The sequence below is a fragment of the Gigantopelta aegis genome, chromosome 14, assembly GCF_016097555.1.
Source record: "Gigantopelta aegis isolate Gae_Host chromosome 14, Gae_host_genome, whole genome shotgun sequence".
Lineage (NCBI taxonomy): Eukaryota > Metazoa > Mollusca > Gastropoda > Neomphalida > Peltospiridae > Gigantopelta > Gigantopelta aegis.
Genome location: NC_054712.1, coordinates 14,989,373 through 15,013,155, shown reverse-complemented (window position 1 = coordinate 15,013,155; position 23,783 = coordinate 14,989,373). Strand labels below are relative to the sequence as shown.

At 37.0% G+C, this 23,783-nt stretch overlaps 1 protein-coding gene across 1 annotated transcript in view; it reads right to left on the bottom strand.

Annotated features, from left to right (window-relative positions):
* Window positions 1-22,986, bottom strand: part of LOC121388265 (phosphoenolpyruvate carboxykinase [GTP]-like) — a 42,412-nt gene extending 19,426 nt beyond the window's left edge. The window contains exons 1-5 of the mRNA XM_041519539.1: window positions 22,893-22,986; window positions 18,009-18,152; window positions 16,629-16,750; window positions 9,814-9,998; window positions 8,817-9,020 (exon numbers count right to left, since the gene is read on the bottom strand). Of these exons, the coding sequence (XP_041375473.1) occupies window positions 8,817-9,020; window positions 9,814-9,998; window positions 16,629-16,750; window positions 18,009-18,143 (646 nt within the window). The 5' untranslated portion in view covers window positions 18,144-18,152; window positions 22,893-22,986. The remainder of the gene's footprint in view (window positions 1-8,816; window positions 9,021-9,813; window positions 9,999-16,628; window positions 16,751-18,008; window positions 18,153-22,892) is intronic.
* Between the last annotated feature and the right edge of the window lie 797 nt (window positions 22,987-23,783).

Sequence of the window (23,783 nt, the reverse complement as noted above, 5' to 3'; positions counted from 1 at the left end):
ATGTGAATGGTGCTAGAAATTTTACTTGAAAAAACCCATAGTTTAAGCAAAATTAGATTTGCATGAGCAACGCACAAACGAAACAATTGTTCTAGCAATTTTCAGAGGCCTGCTATTTAATATTAAAACGTAAAGGAACATTTTATTTAATCAATTTTGAATCTTTTTACCATATAGTGTATGGAGATGTACATCCACAGGTATAGCTACACATATGACTCACTCGCAGTTTGTCAGAAATGGAATTAAGCACAAAGTAGGTTACCTTTATAATACAATAATGAACTAGATGTATGAGCTAGATGACTTAATTTATTTTACTCTGTACTGTAAATCATAAAATATTAGCATCTTAAAATACATGACATATTAGCGACAAAGAACTTTAGCGAGGTTATCATATCGGAAACTAAAAAATGAATTAGGTTAAGTTGTATGGTCAGCTGAAATAATGTTTTTGATGTTATGCAGCTTACAGACATCTTGAATTTAGTAGAAAATGGCAGTAATGTGCATGCTAACTAACTACTGTGTTATCCTTTTGGTTTAATCAATATAACATGTAACCATTGTTGTGCCTTCAGTTAATCACAGAACAGTGTGTTGTATGTCTTTTTAAATTTAGCGTCATGAAATATTAGCATCTGTATGACCTCGCTAAATTTGCTAACATTTTATGCTTGTTACTATTTCCTGATTTACAGTATTCCCAAAAATGAGTAAAAGGTGAAAGGCTATTCTTACATTTGCCTTCATACAAGTGCTGCAAAGCATCTTACAAAATACAATGCTGAACATTACAAACTTTATCCAAAAACAAGGAAAGAAAATGTTTTATTTAATGACGCACTGAACACATTTTATTTACGGTTATATGCCATGGCGTCAGACATTTATCAAAAACGTAATTCACTATTTTTTGGTATCTACGTATACCTTTTACAATATATCCTGGCGTCATATGTTTTTGATACGATAAGCAAAAAATTAAAATATAATAAAAACAATACTTCGTACATACAATACTACTTTACCTTTCTCAAGTCACATTAGTTTATTGTGAAAAACAGTGATAATTTGCCATGAACGCCAAGTTTTCCTCCAAAAACACTAGCTGCTATGTTGTACAAGCGTTTCCGCTATATTTTCACAAACGTCATATGTTTTCAATAGTTTCATTGGCTGTCTATTTTTGTCCTTGTTATGGCAGTGAAGGGTCTATACTCTGTGCAATAATTTACATCAAAATCTTCATTTGAAAATAAAATCATAAAATGTTTAACTTCTAAAAGATATTTAATAATCTTCAGACCAATAGACAGTATTCACTGAAAACATATTTACATTAGGCTTTCGTCATATGCTAATGTCTAATCCTCTTGTTATACATATCAACGACACCAAAATACAGATTGTTTCCTTAAGTACTCTGACAGAACTATATATTTTCAAAAAATCTAATTCCACCAAACCACCATTATTTGTAGTAAATGTAAATGCACATGTAAACATAGCCCCTCCAGAAATTACCGAAAAGAACTTTGCTGTGAATGACATGGGTAACCCAACCAGCCTTCCATAAATTTTATTGTTCAGTGTAATAATCAGGTGGTATATTGTCTAACTTTGGCAGGTCAGATGTCAGTGTTGCAGACAATAACTTTGCAGAGATTTGTGATACCTGGATTTCGCTATGTGAGGCATTTCATTAGTACCAAAATATTGCATTACGAAAAACTGATAACATGCAAACTATTTATGGTATTATAATTAAAACAAAGTTGGCAGCTTGACTTAGTATTTTTAATATTGTGAGGAAAAAGACACTTCGATATTTATGTTCAGGCTGATAGTGACGTAATATCGCATAATCTCGCGATACATGCAGTTACAAACAAAATATCGAAAACATGTATCGATCGAAATTGTATGACGGTACGATATATGAAGTATCAATAAAATAAATTTTTAAAAATTTACCAGTTTTTAATATATTTGCAATAAAAAGTTGATCAGGTGGTATATTGAAAAGTTTTTCCCATCGCTTGCCAAAACGCCTGTCGACTCGAAGAGCCAAGCCATGTGACCCTGTGGCGCGCTAACCGGCATAACATAAAAGTGAAATTCGCAGCCTTTCAAACATTTTACTGCGAAGGTGGAACATGTGTATTTTTAAAATGCAAAAATTTTGTTATATTGAATTGAATTGTATGGATGGAATATTCTTTTGGAGATAGTTTTCAAATGTAAAATATGGTGAACCATTGTTTAGTGTTTGGAAGTATCAAATCAGCAGTTTTTCCGAACTTTAAACAAACCGACAATCACAGGGTTTGCATGGAAGTGGTTCTTAAACAGAACCCGTGTGTAATGGAAAGGACCATCACGGGATAGGATCTACAGTGACCAATTCATCCCTGGGGATTACGACAATTATTTAAGGTGGTCGATAAATATTACCCTTTTTTTTTCTTTTTTTTTAAAAACAACAACAAACATATCTGTTCCAAACCTGTATCCCCACCGGCACATGTTCTACGATTGCGCATGATACAACAAACAAGAAACCACAACGAGCACGAGCTAAACTAGAGCTGAAAAGGGTGAGGAGGCAGGGAGGGTACCAGAGATGGGGCAGCAGTGTATAATATAGTGGTACGACTCTTCTTTCAAATTCAATTGAGGACATTTTCACAGATACAACAAATATAACCCACAAAAGTGGCTCTTTGAAAAGTGTTAGACCATGTGCCGTCCCTGCAGTGGCGTAGGGAGGGGGCCTACGGAAGCCACCCCACATTTCTTTAAAACTATTAAATTTTATAAAATCATACATTTGTATATACACATGTATATAGTGTCGGTCCCCCCCCCCACCCCCCCCCCCCACCCACCCCCCCATCCCAATATAAAACCCTGCCTACGCCACTGGAGGGTACCAAGCCTAGAACGATAAAAAAATATGGGGCTTGTATTTCATAATTAAATACAAACATTTTGTGCGTGTGTGTGTGTGTGTGTTTGTGCGTGCGTACGTGTGTGCGTGCGTGCGTATATATATATATATATCGTTAAAAAGTGTATGTTTTTCTCTACATGACAGGCTTGTTTCGTGAGAGTTGAATTATTGCTCTCACTCATCAGATGTAGATTTAATTACACCGTCAACGGAAAGCTGATGACGTAATGGACTCTGTGACGTCGAGGTTACGTCACTATGCAGGTCTATAATAGGTGATGTGTGGTATGCGCACAGAAGGTATTTGCGTCTGTGTCGACATGCTGATACGAGTTCATTCTTGGAGTTTAGTGTGCTGGTTTCAGGTTTATACATTATGAACAGTTTTTCCTTCAGGCAGAGGTTACATCTTTTGCTCGCTGGAGAGTATGATTTTGCTTTGGATAAAATTTTCCACTTAATGGTGTATGGGGTGAATCTATCCTTCAGTGTCCAAATGTACTGACTTAGCGCTGTTGCGTTCTTCTGTGTTGCGTTTTGAAAACTGCTCGTGTGCGCAGTATATCTCGTCTTAAATGTGTTCTCGGTCAAACCAACGTATGTTTCTTGCTTGTTGTTATCGAGTGTATTAACGGTAGCTTGATATATTACTCCTTTCTGCAAGCATTTGCCCTCAAGTGGACATTCAGCTCTTCGTCTACAGTTGCATTCTCTGGGGGAACGGCGTCTTTGTCTCTGTGTTGTTGAAGTAGAGTTTTGTTATGCGCTGAAATTATTTTCCCAACATTAGGCATGCAGCTATAGCTAATTTTAACGGTGTTTCGATTTATAATTTTGTGGAGAGGGTTGCTTTTGGGAAAGCACTCATCGAGTAATCTGAGGAACTGGTGACCTACGTTGGTTTTCACGTTGGAGCTATATGGTGGGTTGTACCAGGTGATGTTTCTATTGCGGTTGTTTCTGCGTCTGTTGTTTTTCTGCTGTTGGGGTGTATTTGAGGTTATAGTTATATCCGCTCTTGAGTAAGGCTTCCTTATATGGGCGTTTCGCTTCTTCAAAGATGCACTCATTCGAAGATATATCAGAAAGCCTTTTATTTATTGTTTTTTGGTATACTGCGGATGATATTTGGAGGGTGGTTGCTCTTGTTGTGGATGTATAAAGGTGTGTTGTTTGGTTTCATATAGGGTTTGACTCTTTTCAAGATCTAGAGTTACGTCTAAGTAATCTACAGATTTTTTGTTGGCGACTATGGTGATCTTGAGTTTATGGTTTGCAAATATTCTGCAAATATCTTTTTTGATTATCTCTATGGTTCTCGGTGACTCATTGAATGCAGCTAGGCCATCGTCGCGATATAGTCCATATATTGTTGCCGTATTTGGCGTGTATCTGAAAGAAGAAAGAGCCCGACTATTTCGCAAATTTCTGCTCCATCGTAACTACCCATAGTTACATCAAACCGTGATTGTTTGCCTCTTTTGCACCACGCCTTGCTGTTGTTAAATAGCAGTGAATTTCTTGCTTGTAATATTATTTCCATCTCATCGCTAGAAATATCATCGAATTTGGATGCGAACTGTAGGGCTTGTTTCACGAGATTTTCTGTTATGGACGGATAAAAATCGCATATGTCGAAACATATGAAAGAATAGTTGGATTTATTGGATATTGCTTTAAACCACTTAATCACGTCTGACGTGTTCCTCCACTGGTTTGTTCTGGTTGTGTTCAGAATCTTTCTGTTGATTCTAAGATTTTTTTGCTTATTATGCCAATTTCCGGTTTAGATGGGTTTATTAGTCTACAGGTGGGTTTATTGGAGAAGTTTGGTTTGTGGTCTTTTAACGTAATAAATGCTTCACTTTTTGCTGTTGTACTATGCGGTCTGCTAGATTTAGTTTTTTTCTGCAATGTGTTTTGTCTTTAGTGGTTATCTCTTGTTCTGAGTTCTGTTGCGCTGTTTTATATGCTTTGGTTGTGTTGCTATCTAGTAGTATGTTGTAAGTGGTGGTGTCTAGCTTGTAAAAGTTTGTGGTTTTATCGGCAGGTACGAGTAGTTTCTTGTCATGTTTTATAGTGTTTATGTCCTTAGCGAGTTTTCGCTGTAGTTGGTTGCTTGATGTGTTGTTAAATTGTAGATTTTTAGCTAGTCTTACCATTTTTTCTTCGAAGTTCTTATATATATACTACTCAAAAGAATTTAAGGGTCAAAAATTTATAACCAAATAAGTTTCAGAGTGTATTGGATTGATGATGTAAACTACACCAAAAATTTAATTTATTGTTCCATATTTACAAAAACCCACAAATAAACGTCACTGTATACAAGAAAGTCACATGACATTCTGTCAAAGTTGAAGGTTGTCAAACATGGATTTTACACATTAGAACATTCGTTTAATAGTGTGTGAATCCACCCCTGGCGCGAATACACTCGACACATCGTTGCCTCATGCTGTTGATCAGACGTCTGAAGAACTCTTGGGGAATGGCCTGCCACTCTGCCATAAGAAGTTGACCCAGATCATGAAGGTTGGCCGGAGGGGCATGGTTATCCCGAACTCTCCTGCCTAATTCGTCCCAGGCGTTCTCTATTGGGGCCAAGTCAGGTGAATATGCTGGCCAATCCATCCTGGCGATACCTTGTTGTCTGAGAAGGTCCGTTACCACCCTGGCGAGGTGGGATCTGGCATTGTCATCCTGCAGAACTGCCCCGCCGCCAATCTGCTGAAGGCCTGGGAGAACCAATGGCCGGATAATCTCATTCAGATAGCGGATTCCATTCAGATTGCCATCCACCACATAGAGGGGGGTCCTGTGGTGGATAGAGATGCCGCCCCACACCATGACGCTGCCACCACCGAAACGGTGACGTTGTCTAACGTTAACATCAGCAAAGCGCTCCCCAGGACGTCTGTAGACACGAACCCGACCGTCGTTGAACTGGAGACTAAACCTGGACTCATCAGTGAACATCACTCGACCCCACTGCACACGTTGCCACCGCAGATGAAGTGTGCACCAGTGACGTCTGGCCGTTCTGTGACGTGGTAGGAGTGGTGGTCGAACAGCCTGGCGACGGCAGCGTAGATTATTGGCTCTCAGACGATTGCGTATGGTTTGATCAGACACTCGAGTTCCAGTCGCAGTCAGCAGATTGTCACGTAATCGGCGTGCAGTGGTTGTGCGTTGACATAGAGCCATATTGGTGATGTAGCGGTCCTCTCTATTTGTAGTGCTTCGGGGTCTTCCTGAACATGGACGATTTCAAACAGAATTCGTTGCTTGGTACCGTTGCCACAGTCGGCCAACGACACTCTGACTGACACCAAGTCTCAGAGCAACATTTCTTCGCATATTGCCATCCTGAAGCCAAGCAATAGCCCTTCCTCGATCTTCGATAGTCAGTTGACGTCGTACCATTGTAGAATTTGGAGTATGCACCGTACACGAACGCAAGCTCCAATTATACGGAAATTCAGCATTGGGAACATGGAATACACATGCAAAGCGTGCAAATGAAGCGCTTTGTGAAAAAGCAAGTTATGGGCACTTAGCAGACCTTTCGCTTTCGCCCTAATTTACGTGCAAATGTAAGCATGTTTTCGCCATTAGAACTAGTCGACAGTGTCAATGACAGTGGATTTTAATTCATTTATGGGTTGCTTAGACCCACTTTCGTCAAAATGGAACAATACCATGCGTGACATTATGGTCTAGCTAATATAATTGACATTCAGAAAATAATGTCGAAAATATCGTCTGACCCTTAAATTCTTTTGAGTAGTATATATATATATACATATATATATATATATACACATACACACATATATACACATACACATACACACACACACACACACACACACACACACACACACACACACACACACACACACACACACACACACACACACACACACACACACATATATATATACACATAAACACAGTTCGTATATACACGCACATCACACACACAGAGTGGACTCTGTCCAAACCGGCATCTGTCTAAACCGGCATTATGTGCAAACCGGCACAGTTTTCAAGTCCCGTTCAGCTACTGTTAATTTATTAGGAAACAAAATATTTGTCAACACCGGATGCCTTCTATTCCGGACTTCGGATGCAAATTCAAGAACAAAAGAACTTGCATGTAGTAATTAGCTCTATCTACACCGGCGCGCGATCTTGCCCCTATACTGTGTACACCTGCATGCAATCATACCAACTGTCTGCCATTGGTCACCTTTTAACAATGACGGCAGGTGCCCGGTAATTAGGACAAAGTGTTACAAAATAATCGCACCTCTTTGAAAACAATGAACAACACCTGTAGTAACCGGTGATGGTAGCAAGATAAATCGTATTATTATTTATGTGTTCATACCTGCATTGCATCATACTGATCTGTCTAAGACAATAAATTCAGATCCCTATTTTAGATAATATTAATCAATAAAATAATGTTATTTATTCTACTTATTGTTTTAAATGCATTCTGATCTGAACACATATTTTTAATACAGTCAAATGTTAATATCCCACTTTCAAAAGTCGGGACTGAACTTGTGGCCTGTTTTTCACAGGTAGGTAGGTAACTAGGTTAACATGCTTATACATGTACCACTTCCTCATCAACCGAGGTGCCATTAGAGTAGATCTACAAATGTGTTAAGATCAAAATGTCCAAAGTAGCGTCTGTTAAGAATCAGCTGTTTTTCAAACAATCATTCTCTGCTGTCGGCATGCTGACCTACTAACAGAACACCTGATGCTACGTCACAGGTCTGATGTGGGTCAAATCGACTGAGAAGTGGGTTTTTTCCCCAAGCATTTTACAAAAAGTCACTTTATTAATAACTGGAATAGTATTTTTTTTTTTGTTTTTTAATACTGTAATGTTTATGTATTTGTTTTATATACTGTGTATGAATAATGTGCCATGACTGTGGACTTTTAAGGACCACACAGATGTTGAGGGAGGAAACCCGCTGTTGCCACTTCATGGGCTACTCTTTTTAATTAGCAGCATATAGTCTTAGAGAAGAAACCCACTAAAGTCATGGTGCACTGGCTGGAACAAGAAATAGCCCAATGGGGTCACCGACAGGGATTGATCCTAAACCACTTTACCACTGGCCTAAGTCCCACTCCCCAAAAACAAGGATGCCTTATATGTGACATTCTACATTGCTTTCAATATGTTCACCGTACAGCAGATGGGGGGGGGGGGGGGGGGGGGGGGGGGGGGAAACCATACTGCCAAAACGATAACCCCTATGTATTACCCCAGCAGTATTTTTCATATGTTCTCAGTGGGAAATATTCTGCATTGGTTTAATGTGCATTACCAATGAATGATTTGACACTTACAAACCAATCACCGTGTCGGTATTAAATATGACATCATCACAATTTGGAAAAGTGCACAAAATGACATCACATAGTTTAAAGCGTTGCTGTTTACATCTTTCTGTTTTCAGTGTTAAGCTAGTAATAAAATGGTAGTTTAATGCAATTCATTATAGATTTTTTTTTACAGAATATATAGAACTTTGGGTTTTGAAAATTATCTGTGAACTGTGATTAAAATACAAAGTTAATGCAATACCCAGAATAGTGTAAAGCGGTTTACATCATTTCTATATACATGGACGTGTAGCCGATATAAAGGCTTAAAAAAAAACATATACATGTAGCTAGGGTAATAAATAGAATAACAAACTCGGTACCAATAATTACAAAATTTATGTCTTCACTCGGGATATAAATCTGATAATAACTGGTAGCTTGTTTATTATCTTCTATATCCTGCCTCTCAACTTAAGCCAAAAAAAGAAAATCTTACGCGTAACAGGCCTGGGACAGCCTACAGAGTGTAGACACTTGACAAAGTCTTTGTCACCGAGGATCTCCCAGATACGTGGCGACACGCGGGTCATCATTCTCATGCACAACAGCACGTAGTTCGAATCGGTCACCTCAACTCCAATCTTACTTAGGGGGGAGCCGAGAGGTCCCATGCTGAATGGAATGACATACATCGTCCGACCTGCAGAAACGATACTTGATAATATAGTTAACAGTTTTATACATCAGACTATCTACAGAAACAATACTTGATAATATAGTTAACAGTTTTATACATCAGGCAATCTATAGAAAGAAGTTTGTTTTGTTCAAGACACCACTAGAGCACATTGATTTATTAATCATCGGCTATTGGATGTCAAATATTGAGTAATTTTGACATAGTCTTAGAGAGAAAACCCACTACATGTTTCATTAGTAGCAAGCAATATTTTATATGCACCATCCCACAGCCTTTGATACACCAGTCAAGGTGCACTGGCTGGAACGAGAAATAGCCCAATGGGCCCACTGACAGTGATCGATCCCAAACCGATCGCGCATGAAGCGAGCGCTTTACCACTGGGCTACGTTCCATTCCTGAACCTGCGAAGAGTTAAAAAAATAAAATTAAAAAAAAATTAGTTTTTGTTTAACGACACAATGGAGCACACTGAATAATTAATCATTGGCTATTGGATGTCAAACATTTGATAATTCTGACTCATAGTCATTAGAGGAAACACGCTACATTTTTCATAATGCGGCAAGGGATCTTGTATATGCACTTTCCCATAGACAGGAAAACACATACCACGGGCTTTGACCAGTGGTGCACTGGTTGGAATGAGAGAAAAAAACAATCAGTTGAATGGATCCACTGAAGTGGTTCAATCCTGCGATGCAAGCACCTCAGGTGAGTACTCAACCGACAGAGCTAAATCCCACCCCGAATCTGCAAAGAGATGCTTCTCATTATATAGTGAAACTCTTACCGGCCATACAGCCAGGAAATCGTTTATCCATTTCCTTGTTGAGGTCTTCCATAGACATCCATGATCCAAGGATGCCCTTGACACCCTCGCGCACATGAGGAACAGTGGTGTATTTATCATGTGAAGCAATCACCGTCTTCGACTCCACTCGAGCCACATCCTTCGGGTCAGTTCGGCACAGGTAGCTGAAAGAGAGAGAAATGTTTTATTTAATGACGCGCCCAACACATTTTATTTACGTTATATGGCGTCAGACATATGGTTAAGGACCACACAGATATTGAGAGAGGAAACCCGCTGTCGCCACTTCATGGGCTACTCTTTTTGATTAGCAGCAAGTGATCTTTTATATGCACCATCCCACAGACAGGGTGGTACATACCACGGCCGTTGATATACCAGTCATAGTGCACTGGCTGGAACGGGAAATAGCCCAATGGGCCCGACAGGGATCGATCTCACACCAACCGCGAATTGAGCGAGCATGGTACCACTAAGCTACGTCTCTCGCCCCAGGTAGCTGAAAGATGCCAAAAATGACATGTTCAAACATGTTCAAATGTCATTGTCAATAGTACCAAATTTAGAAAAACCTGCAAAATTTTTCTATTAACAGCAAGGTAAAAAACACAGGATAGCACATAATAGAAGTTTTGTACTTTGCCCCCAAAAAATTACACATTTAATGAATACCACTAGAGCAGATTGATTAATCAATAATCATCAGCTACTGGACTGTCGGTAAAAACATTTGGTAAATTCTGACATGTAGTCTTAGAGAGGAAACCTGCAAAATTTTTTCTATTGGAACACAGCAAGGACAGATGATGATGAAAAAGGTCGTGGAGACAACTTACCACTAATTTACAACTTTTATTCTTGTTTTGTTCTTTATCTTTTTATATGCACTTGTGATGTGATAGAAAAGACATCCTACACAGACAGGATAAGCACATACCAAGGCCGTAAAAAAAAAAGAGTAAAAGTGTTTTGATATACCAGTTGTGGTGTCCCATCCACTGAATAATTTCAGTTTAGTTTGCAATGACGAAAGATGCACCCCCTGTGGGAAGGTATAGTAAAAAAAATTACACATTTAGGAAAAATATCAGTAATAATCACGAACTGTAAAGAAAAATCTCACAAATGAACGAGATGCAAACGACAACAAATCGGAATTGCACGAACTGTGCATTAATAGGCAATTTGGGGAAAGCAAATGTTTTTATTTCATGATGCACTCAACACATTTTATTTATACCGGTATATAATTTTTTTACATTTTTTTTTATAATTTTCTAATCATATTAAATAATATCTTGATTGATATAGCTCAATACATCATACATCACACATGTTTTATTTCATGATGCACTCAACACATTTTATTTACTGTAATATGGTGTCAGACATATGGTTAAGGACCACACAGATATTGAGAGAGGAAACCTGCTGTCGCCACTTCATGGGCTACTCTTTTTGATTAGCAGCAAGGGATCTTTTATATGCACCATCCCAGACACGACATACCAGGAGCACTGCCAAGAACGAGAAATAGCTCAATGGGCCCACCCAACAGGGATCGATCTAGCATGCAACAGGCGAGCGCTTAACACTGAATTACGTGCCACCCCTTTAGCTTAATAGAGTCAAAGTCTCTAATCATCTAATATTTAGGGGCGTCACAATACATTGATGCATCACGATACTACTGCTGACGATACCTTACACAATACCCTTGCTTGTGTATCGATTCCTATTTTGATCATGTATTAATTATTAGTTATTTCCTTCAGAAAAAGACAAACAGTGGACAGAGAATTTGTGCCTGATTATGTCAATATGTCTAAGATATGGTATTTCTACATTAAAACTGTGTTTAATCAATGTTTTACTTCTATCAAGTTTATTTCTTATTTTTAATCACTTCATCTAAGCTTCAATTTCTTGTTTTATGGAAAAAAACATGGTGAATCAGGTATTGCGATATATACAGGGGGGGGGGGGAGGTGGGGGGGAATCAGTTATAGTTTTGTTACTCGCACAACCAATCAAAATCTGTGAACAGCTTTGTGGCCATGGCCAAGCTTTGAAATGACGGATGAAGCTTGCTGCAGACTACAGAATTAAAAAAATTTCAAGTGTACAAAAGAGTTCAAAGAGGAAATTGTATTTGGAAATTTCGGTTGCCCGACAACTAATTGTAAATTGCCCGACAACTAATTGTAAATTTTACTTGTCCGAGCAAATTTGTACCAGTCTGGGGCGAGCGGACTAGCACTTTTGGCCAGCCCTGAGAGACCATGTTTATAGGCTATACAGGCATCGAAATAAGTCGAGAACAGTTGTTCAGGTTACCGGGAGGTTATCACATGCAACAAAAATTTCAACATTAACGGTAGTTTCATTTCCGAACGTAAAACAGGCAATAAAATTCCGGACTTCAACGTTTCATTTTCTCGTAAGGAATTGCATCAATGTTCACGAACATTTGTGCAATTGCTAGCAATTATAGTTATTCCGCGTTTAAGCAGCGTCCACTAGATGAATTTACTTCCGCATTTTGTTTTCGCGTACGAAATTGCACTGATGTTCATGCACACTTGTGCAATTGCAAGCAATTTCGGCAATTCCTGTTTCAGCAGCGCCTACTAAATAAATTTACTTCCTGATTTCATTTCTGATACTGATGTTCGCGTGCACCAAATTATTATTATCTTTCATTGTTGCATGATAAAATAAGAGAAAATAAAAAACAGAACACCTTTATTTGCATCAATTTATTTATTCATTTGTTCAGTCATTAAATATGAGTCACATACTTGTAAAGAATTACATGTAATGCATTAAGAACAGTGATTAGATATGGAATAAATCATAAATACATGTATGTATACTAAAATAATCATCTGGCACACATGTAAGGGTGTCAAAAGTAGTACAGTAACAGGAATTCAATTCTAACTTACATTTTGTATAGGTTACCAGGCTATATTTTGTGGTAACCTGTAAATGGGCTACCAGACAATACTTATTTCGATGCCTGCTATATTGAATGGAAAACTAAGAGGACTCACCTGAATTGGGGTTTTTTTCACATTGCATTTATCAATGTAACATAGGGCTAGCTCTGGCACTTGCCAAATTAGCCAATTGCGAATTTTGAAAGCAGTTGGCAAAGTTTATTTTAACTTGGCAAAATAATTTCATATAATAACTGATATTCTGTTATAAGTTAACTGGTGTTTTTATTCCAAATATGATTATGGGATGCCATAATAAAGATAATCTAAATAAACATAATTTTAGACACCATCATAAATGTCTAACAAGTTGTCAAGTAGACCAGCGTGTGCGTGCAGCCAGAGTTCCAAGAGTAAAAATAATCTGACCCCGATAGCTATGATTGGTCAATATGCCACAGAGTACTGCGCATCAAATCATGTTCAAGTCACATGGTCTGTGACTTTCTAACAAACGTATTGAAATAAACAAAAATTAAATAGTCACCTATGATTATTAATTACTGTTACTATATAAATAACAGTGTACGTTCATTAACCTATGGTTGAAATACAAATATTTAAACGAAATTTCATTTGATTTTTTTTTAAAGATAAAAAAAGAAAAATAATAGATGTAAAAAAAAAAGAAGATTTGTTTGTAAACGAGGCCTATAGGGCCAGGCCTATTCCTACATACCTATTATCATTTCTTTTCCTTCTTTTTATTATTCCGTCTACTTTTGAATTCTCTGTCTAAATTTCATTTCTTTTTTAAAGAAAGTAAAAAGTTATATGCTTGCTATTTTCGGGACCTCACGTAAGCTTTGTAGGCTAATAGTCAGGGCTTCTAGATTATGGTAGCCCTACTCCCATGACTAGTGATATTCAGTGTTGGGCTAGTAAATAATTACTATAACTAGCCCGACAGCTAGAGGAAACAAAACCTTGTCAAATGCTGCATTTACATATTTTGTAAATGTGAATATCCTGACCCCTCTTTCCACCCCAATCTAAGGATTTTTAAGCTCAAGCTTCCTCATAAGGCGACATATCTGATTATTACTATTAGTAAAATTGTATTTATTTAAAGTAGGGATAGTGAATTTTTAATCATGGCTAGTACATTTTTAAAATCACTGATCCCATGGCTAGTGAATTTTTATAAAATTCTAGAAGCCCTGCTAATAGTTATGAACTAATCGAGACAATTTTACCAACTTCGCTGATTTCCATAACGAGTTCATTTGTGTAGGCTACAAAAGCCATTATTTAATTTCTCTTTTTTTTCATAACTATATGAACAAGGTAATTATAATTTTCAACACATTATTGTTTTAAGCAGGATTGAACATCAGCAGTCACCTGTGGCGACCTTTATTCGCTACGGGCGACTAAGAATTTTTGAAAGGTAGTCCGTTGGGCGACCATCGATTTTAGTGTCCAGCGAGTATTGTACTAGTTAAAAAAGAAACACACTGATATTAAATCGAATGTGACAAAAGACACCACGTCTATATTGGCACAAACTATAAATCTGGCAGCAGAAGACCTAGAACATGTTCTGCATTTTGACCGTACCAACATAATAAATAAAAATAAAATTCATATAAGAACGTATTAAATTAAGTTTTAAACCCATACCGTCTCAAATAGCATTTTATTGAGGGTAAAAGTACAGTGTAAAATTAAAACAAATTTTTTTTCACGAATTACCATCAAACTGCATAGGTTAACACACTTTTTTGTGATACAAGTTTCAAGGCAATTGATGAAACATCCAAGGTAATCTGAATGATACAACCATAATAAAATGTCATGTTCAGGACTGTATCTCTGCATAAAGCATAGTCGAATGGGCATTTGGCAAAATAGTGGATGATTCCATGGATTTCTATCCAGAGGAAATCATTTACTGGGAATTTCACCCATCTTGAATCACCACAAAATTTATTCCATCCCTCTTGCATCGCCACAAATAGGACTGCCACTCCCAGACTAGTTTATCAAAGTACGCCCCGTTCTATCTTTATTCTGTTTGTACTGTATTATCTTTTACCATGTATTAAAAATGAGATTTAATATGTTTAATTTAATGGTACTTTGTAAAGAAACATGTTTGTTTATACTAGATTTCTTTTTGAAATTTTTTTTGAGTTGGTATGGGTTTAAAACTTAATGACATGTTTTAATAAGGAAGTTTTACTTTATTCATTATGAAGTTAAACGTCAATTCATCTGGGGTTTTTTTTAACGCAAACGGTTATTATTCAACAGAAAAAACACTCTAGTTTTAATTTTAGCTGTGCAGTTAAATTCCAATGTGATAATTGGAGGGCTAGTTGAATTTGAGAAGGGCCAGTAAGATTTTTCTTTAACTGGCCCTGCTGGTGACCTTGGTTTTCATGTTAATTTTCAACCATGTTTAAGTGCTTTAAAAAATTTGCTTTTCGTCCATGTATATAAGGAAGGAAATGTTTTATTTAACAATGCACTCAACACATTTTATTTACGGTTACTGTAAAACGGGTATTATTCGCGAATGTGTAATTTTCGAGTTTTTCGCGTTTTTAATTTAGCCGCGAAAATTACACTTACGCAAATAATAAAATCCATTAGAACCAAAAAAAAAAAAAAAACAAAAACAAACAACAAACAAACAGTTTAGCAATTTTGGCATGCTGTTCTGCATCATACAGTCTATATTCGCCGTGTTTTTGTTTACGATTTGTAGAAGTGTTTAATTTATCAACGGCATCATTGGCAGTCTGTGTCGATTGAACTTCTTCGATCGTTAAACACGTTGAAGGGTCAGGTAAACCAACGGTTTCAGGTTTGTCCGAGCTGTTTTTTAACCACGGCAAAACTGAACCTGCCATAACGCTAAATGTAGTTGATTTTTGGAACAGACATTCTTACTGGTATTGTTCAGCTATGAATAAACATTTAGAAATTAGTATAATGAGCCATTTTTAATTGGCCAATCAAAATAAGGGACACAAATGGTTTTGTAAACTTCCGGAAAAACGTCATCGACAAGTGACAAAAACAAAAGAGGTGAGACGTTTTTAAAAAACCGGTGTTTAAACATTAAAACAAGATTACTAGTACAATTGTTTGTCTTTATTTCAAACTTTCTGGAGATTTGATTCAACCACATCCTGGATTAATTTCATTAATTGTATACCCAGTGTGGTCGCCGCTGGACATGTGGCTGTAGCACTTAGTGGAGTCGCTCAGAAAGGGATAATATTACATATACCTCTGTTGACCACTCTAGTATCAATTTAATGTTATGTACCAAAGTATAGTTTTGTACGTGTTAGTAATTTAAAAAACAAACGAACAAAAACCAAAAACCATGACACCGCGAAAATTAAAAACCGCGAACTGCCTGTATTTTTCATATCGCGAAAATTTATTGCCACGAATAATACCCGTTTTACAGTATATGGCATCAGACATATGGTTAAGGACCACACAGATATTAAGAGAGGAAGCCTGCTGTCACCACTGAATTATTGGGCTGCTCTTTTCGATTAGCAGCAAGGGATCTTTTATATGCACCATCCCACAGTTAGGGTAGTACATACCACGGCCTTTGATATGCCAGTCGTGATGCTCTGGCGGGAACGGGAACTAGCCCAATGGGCCCACCAACGGGGATCGATGCCCGACTGACTGTGCATCAAACAGGCGCTTTCAGTCAATGTATCTAAAGACTAAAAGATTGTAAGTTGAACTGAATCTTTAAAAGCTCTGGGTCATACAGTCAAAATGTGATGTGATGATGTATTCTGAAATCATGCTTACCAGTTTTCCAATTTTTTCAGTTTTGTCAAAGTTCCTCTTTCCATTAGCTTGTTAATAATTTCATCAGCTTCTGATTGAGACCCATCACAGATGTAGAGGCAACGTGGTCGAAACCACTCAACCTGGAAAGAAGAAAAAGTAGGTAGGGATTTATTTATGTCATCAGGGTTTCAGATGAAACAGCATTCTGAGAATACTGCTAAAGCAATACATGTCCCCCCTACCAGACCCAACATTTTTTTCTTATCTCCTAAATTCAAGGGCCATACTTCTGAATTGTTGGGTAAATCACTATAAAAGTTAAACTTGATCTGTAGCAGTACATGATAAGGCTATATACAAAATTTCAGCTCAATATAGATCTAAAGAAATTCTAAAAAAAATTAAAATCCGGACAATTATGTATGTGGCACATACGGACGGAGATGAAACCAGTAGTCCCCTCTGGTTGACCGGTAGGGGACTAAAACACATTCAGGGGATAAACAGATTACCATGCAATAAAATATTAATTAATTATATTTGAAACTTCATGTGATTGCTCGCCTAGCACCATTTATAGAGTGCTCTTCAACTCACCTTGATTTTGCTCATGGTGAAGACTGAGGCATTGGGGTGGACTCCTACAGTTAAATTTAGATAACAAAAACACAAACAATTCAGGGCTAGCTCTGGGTGAACACAAAGTTTTGCCAAATTATCTATTAAACTTCAAAAATGTCAGAAAACAAGTTACTTTATAATAAAATGTAATAAAATTATTTCGAAAACTCAAAATAAAATTTGCCAGTTTTAAAAATTTGCAATTGGCGAATTTGGCGACTACCAAAGCTAGTCCTGCAATTATGTAACTTGTAATCAGGAACAGTTACAAATAACAATGGGCACAATTTTAAAATGCTGGTCAACAGAAGAAAAAAATTACACAAAAATATTCAGGTGCTTGCCATCATCTCGATATGTTAAATCCAAGGGAGGAGTTAGAACAATGAGTAAGAAGAAGAAGTAGTTTGTTTTGTTTAAACAACACCAATGGAGCACACTGATTTATTAACCATCGGCTATTGGATGTCAGACATTTGATAATTTTGACAAATAGGCTTAGAGAGGAAACCTGCTACATTTTTTCCATCAGTAGCAAGGGATCTTTTACATGCACCGTCCCACAGACAGGATAGCATATACCACAGCTTTTGATACACCCGTCGTGGTGCAGACTGAAACGAGAAATAGCCCTATAGTCCCACCGATGGTTATCAATCCTAGACAGACTGCTTTACCACTGGGCTACATTCTGTCCCTAACAGTGAGCAAGTACTATTTATATATTTGCTACATTTCAACATGAATTAATATCACACAAAGAGAACTTGAACTTACAGTGAATGCTAGCCACCGTTTAACCTTGCTGGGCAGGTAGTGGAAATCTCCCTTTGTTATTGGCACCCGGCCAATATGTGGCACGACAATTTCATGAACTTCAAAAAATTTATCTTCTGCTTCTGTGTCATCCATACTGTGATGCTAAAAAGAAAACAAGACCTTAAATGAATTTAGGGAATTAATCATATTAATGGATTAACTTACTGATCTAGTAAAATGGAAAAATTTATAATCAAAATATACCTATTCATTAGTCAACTTACTTTGAATTCGCCGTCCTGACACCACTTTTAGTTTTACATAAAATAACCATGTCACATTTATTGACTTTGCTGAGATCGCCTAGAACAAAAAGCATGTGATTTTTTGCTGGCTGCCAATTTGTTTTTTTTATGGAATACTCTTCAAGAGGGTTAGAAGGATGTGACAATCTAATGTCATGACATGTGCTAAGGTATAAAGAAATCATGACCTCAGATTAATTAGGCCAAAAAAAATAATAGGTGTGTTTTCGGTCGACCGACCGTCCCTAGTTTTACCCCCCCCCCCCCCGACCCTAATTTTTTTTCTCTCTTAAACTGAAAAAAATAAGAAGAAAAAAACAAGAGGACAACATCACCAGACAAGAGTATTTCCTTCCTTGCACATTGTTTACGTACTATTATACGAGACATTTTGTAATTCCCTTCCGAAAAACATCGAGAAATTATGGAAAAGCGTTTATAATAGAGTTCCTTCCCCTGATTAGCTACCACAGAACAGCTTGGTCGGTCACGGAAGTAACCGAATGTACGAACATAGCCTTGGTACAGGTTATTTCGATTAAATATAATCGTATCAATTCAGCTTAATTCTCGTCTTCACTTAAATCAACAGGTCTCATTATTAATGCATCTCAAATGTTTGCATAAAGTATTTAAATTAAGAACAACGAAATTAATACAAATGTCCCATTAATTTAAGGAAATACACAAACAGTGCATACCAATACTACTACTACAACGATGACAACAACAATAACAATAATGATAATGATGATAAATAATAATAATAAACCTTGATAGTCTCGTGGAGTAACTCGGGAGGCAGTCTATTTAACGTCTATGGGCATGGCGTCAATAATTGCCAACGCTGGCAACGTTTCAGTTTTGGCACTTGTATTCTCCAAGTGACTATGCCTTGTGACTGTGCAGATATGATTTTTGAACACTCATATTGTTTTGTCATTCAGATTTAAAATTATTTCAAGATATATACCGGTAAGCTCCATATCAGTCCGACAGTTCTGTTAAGATTTGTGAAAATAAAATAAATCAGGGGTATGATGCATATAATTTGTCTGCTATCTTTTGCACCTACATTTACAAGGACTCTTTCCAAACTCTACATAAACAACATTATAAACATCTGTTTATGCCACAAATCCATATATATTATTTATAGATAATGTTATATAAGTACACACACATTAAGGAAGAAAGAGAAGGGAAGAAAAAAAATATAATAAAAAAATAAAAAAATACCTACTTACCCTAATTTTTGGGGGAATGCAATCGGAAACACACCTATTTATTTTTTTGGCCTTATGTCACATACTTCAAAGGCTTCTACCCCTCTTTATAGAGTATTCCATTAAAAGAGCAAAATAGCAGAGGGTGAAAAATGACATTTTCTTTGTCCTAGAGATCTCAGCAAATTGATATGGTTACAATCTTAGCCTAGTAACTGGAATCTTGTGCAAAATGTAATGATTTTTTTTCTCTCGATTTTTTCTTGAACACAATGTGGAGCAAATCTATCGATAACTTGTAAATCTTTTCCTCCCATTCTTGACGTAAAAACCCATTCTCGACTGTAATTGAGACGCAACCAGTTTTCCTAAACATAGCTGTCAACATTGACTGTAAATGCTAGAACATAACAGATTTACAATTGAACACATCCAGTATGTGTATTTTGTTGACTGGTACTCATATTTAAGTTGTTATTGTAATATCGAAAAGAAAACGAAAAACTGTCTAAACTGTGTAAATGTTGTTAATGACGTAACATGCACAATGTTTGATTTCTTAATATTTGTAAAATGTTTCTTTAAACACACACCCCGGAAAAATCAAAGTAATATATTAACTGCCCCTACCCCCCATTGCTGTCTTTGATTTTGATCAGGTAATACGGTTTTGTTATTCAGATTTATTTCAGTTTGTACACAATTAGCTGAAAAAGATGCATTTTCATGTTCATATATAAATACTCTATACAGTACTGCATAAAACAATTTTGGCTAAAGCATTTTCAATATGGCTAATAAAAATCCCAAACTGACCGTGCATCAAGCGAGTGCTTTATCACTGGGCTGCGTCTCGCCCCCATATCATAAATAATGGTGTCAATGATCGTGATCATTGGGTTTTTAAGACAGTGTTATATTAATTGTTTGCCGACAATTTAAGGTTGAAAAATCAGGAACACTATCAATGGAAAATGATATATACATGTGTTAAAAGTGTTGTGTTAGTTACTAACTGAGGTGTTACATCAGTTACCAATTTTTTTTAATTCTTGGTGTGCCTACTTTGATTAAAAATTACGTTGCCATGTGGTGTACCCATGACCCGACTAAGAGAATATACAAAAAAATATAATATGTGGTAGCACTGAAGGAGGGCAATAATAAAAATATGCTTCAAAAGGTAACTGGCACAACAACGTCATGCTATACGTTCACGTTTTTATTCATAAAAATCTATTCCAAATTTATTAATTTGTGTTGTTTGGGAAGTACCATTAGGATCTTAGAAACAAATGTATTTACCTTTATCATATTCATCCAAATTTAATGACATTTTTTAACAAAAAATACAGTTCAGTGCAATTTGGGTTCTCTTCTCACAAGCAAATAGCACAAATTAAAGATGGCCACCAGGTCACATAACACAGTTTTTAAATAAAATCTGAGTATTTTACAGTTTGTTGACTATTAACAAATAGGGGGCGGGACGTGGCCAAGTGGTACAGTGCTCGCTTGATGCACGGCCGGTGTGGGATCAATCCCTGTCAGTGGGCTATTTTTCATTCCAGCCAGTGCACCACGACTGGTATATCAAAGGTTGTGGTATGTGCTACCCTGTCTGTGAGATGGTGCATATAAAAGATCCCTTGCTGCTTATCGAAAAGAGTAGCCCATGAAGTAGCTACAGGAGGTTTCCCATCTCAATATTTTTTGGTCCTTAACCATATGTTTGATGCCATATAACCGTAAATAAAATGTGTTGAGCAAAACAAATATGCAATTTTATTTCATCTAGTACAATGTGTCAAGTAGCCTTGTGCTTGAAATATGTATGGGGTACCTGTAAAAAAAAGTACTCGAATTTTGTGCGGAACTAGGGTAGTCATAGACGCTACCCGTTTTCTCAGAAACAAGCAGCTTGACCCCCAATTTTTTCTGATTCACTTTAAGTGTGAGGGGTAGTAGTATTTATATCCGTGGCGTTTATGTCGATTGATACGCTGCAGGTAGGCGTTTTAGCCACATGTTACTATTATCGTCTATGGGATTTGATTTGGTAGTATACACCCTAGAGGTCTGAGCACATTTCTTTAAAACTTTTGGCTCGACTCTATACTGAACATTTACTTTAGACTGGTTGCAAATTACAACTGTTGCAATATAACGTTGTTTACTGGTTTGCTGCGCATCAAGTATCTAAAATTCAGCCTAAAACATTTGTCGAAATACTAGTAGTATGTCTGCGTGAATAAACGTCCTGTAATCGTGAAGTTTGCAAGTTTTAATTTCTTAACGTTTACAGGTCATGATGTAACCAATTTACAGTTCGCGTAAATTTAATTTTGCGGTCCGGCACTTCACGTGAAATATTGTGCCCTGGGGGGGGGGGGGGGGGGGGGGGGTATTTTGATTCCTGTACAAGTCTTATGGATGTCATGTAATAAAACAATTATTGACCATATTTCAAGCAATATCAGGTTTTATGGACCGAATAAATTAATATTTCTTTAGTCAAGAAAACCTGATATTGCCCTCAATGAAGGTCACTAATTGATAAATACAGTGTATAAAAAAAATTAAAGTTAGATATGTTATATAGTATATTGAATGCTTACAAAGCCAAGGTTGCAGAAAGTGACTGTTGACTTTAGGTGTGACCCATATGCAGTGAAAATGAAAGCCTGATTGCGAATTATTTTAGCCGCGAAAACATTTACATATATGGTATGTTGGTACCAATGGGTCACACCGAACTGTTGCTATCCTACATTGTGGCCTAACAATAATCATGATTTGGTCACTTTATTGTATTTATAAAATAAAAAAAAAATAAAAAAGCTTAGTGAAGCATTCTGACAGTTGTTATATTAATTAAAACCCCAAATGTTATAGCTTAATATTACTTTTTTAAATTATAAAGGGTGAATCTCTCATTTGACCGAGTCAATGTCAATAATAATCAAGACAGAACAGGTCAAGGACAAAGTTGACGTGCGACCTTGACTGAGCAGTAAACAGGTAAACTACAAGAAAAGGCAATGTCAAACTGCAAATACTGACGAATAAACAACATTGGTCACACTGACTATTACGCCTTAAATGTGGAAATATCTGCTTTAGTTTAACCGTTTGACCAACGGCGGCTTTATGCGGCACCTTTTATGGTCTCTAAAGTAGTCCAAAAATAAGGACAAGGTGAAGGTTAAACAAAAATATTGAAAATGACATTCTGCGATATTTCAGCTTTTTTTTTGCACTTCAAAGTATTATCGTGACATAGCTGTACAGTAATGCATTAACAATTATCATAAGCGCTTTGTAGCAATACAGAAAGACAGCTTTTCAGAGAAAGACAATTAAAAACATACCTAGATTGCTGACTTGAGACGATTTCCAAAACTAGACTGCTTGCACCGAATGAAAGCGTAAGGACGTTTGAATGTCAGTTCGACTGGTTCTCTGTAGCGCACTGTAATGAAATAGCGAAGCGAATAACAACCCCTGTTGAGTTGCAGCGGCAGGGGCGAATCCAGGAAATGTTTTGTGTGGGGGTCTATCGGGGAAATAGAACATAGGCTCTTCAAAAGGGTAACCCATTGGGGGGGGGGGATTAAAAGAGATACAAAGAAAGGGGCACTTGAATATTTTAGGGGGCGAGTCCTCTCCCCTCCCCCTTGTATCTGCCTCTGAAGGGAGAGTGCGTTGGGGTGCCTGGCCCTAAAAAGTAACTGTTTAGCAAATATTACAGTTTATTTTATTTAGTTAGTTATTGTAGGGGACGTATATTTTGGTGATAATGGCATTATATTGCATATAGATTTTCGAATAAGGACTATACTGTGCAGTACAATTAGTACCTCTCCCTTGTTTCCGCCTCGGGAGATTCGTAATTCAACAAGTATTATTATGTATAAAATGTTTTGTATTGATTCAAACTTGTAAATTTGTTGTTGTTGCTTTGTTGCTTGTTTGTTTTTTGTATTTTGTTTAACGACACCACTAGATCGCATTTATTTATTAATCATCGCTATTGGATGTCAAACATTTGGTAATTTTGACATATAGTCTTAGAGAGGAAACCCGCTACATATATTCATTACTAGCAAGGGATCTTTTATGTGCACCATTCCATAGATAGGATAACACATACCACGGCCTTAGATATGCCAGTCATGGTGCACTGGCTGGAACGAAAAATAGCTCAATGGGTCCAACGACGGGGATCGATCCCAAACCAACCGTTTTATCACTGCGCTACG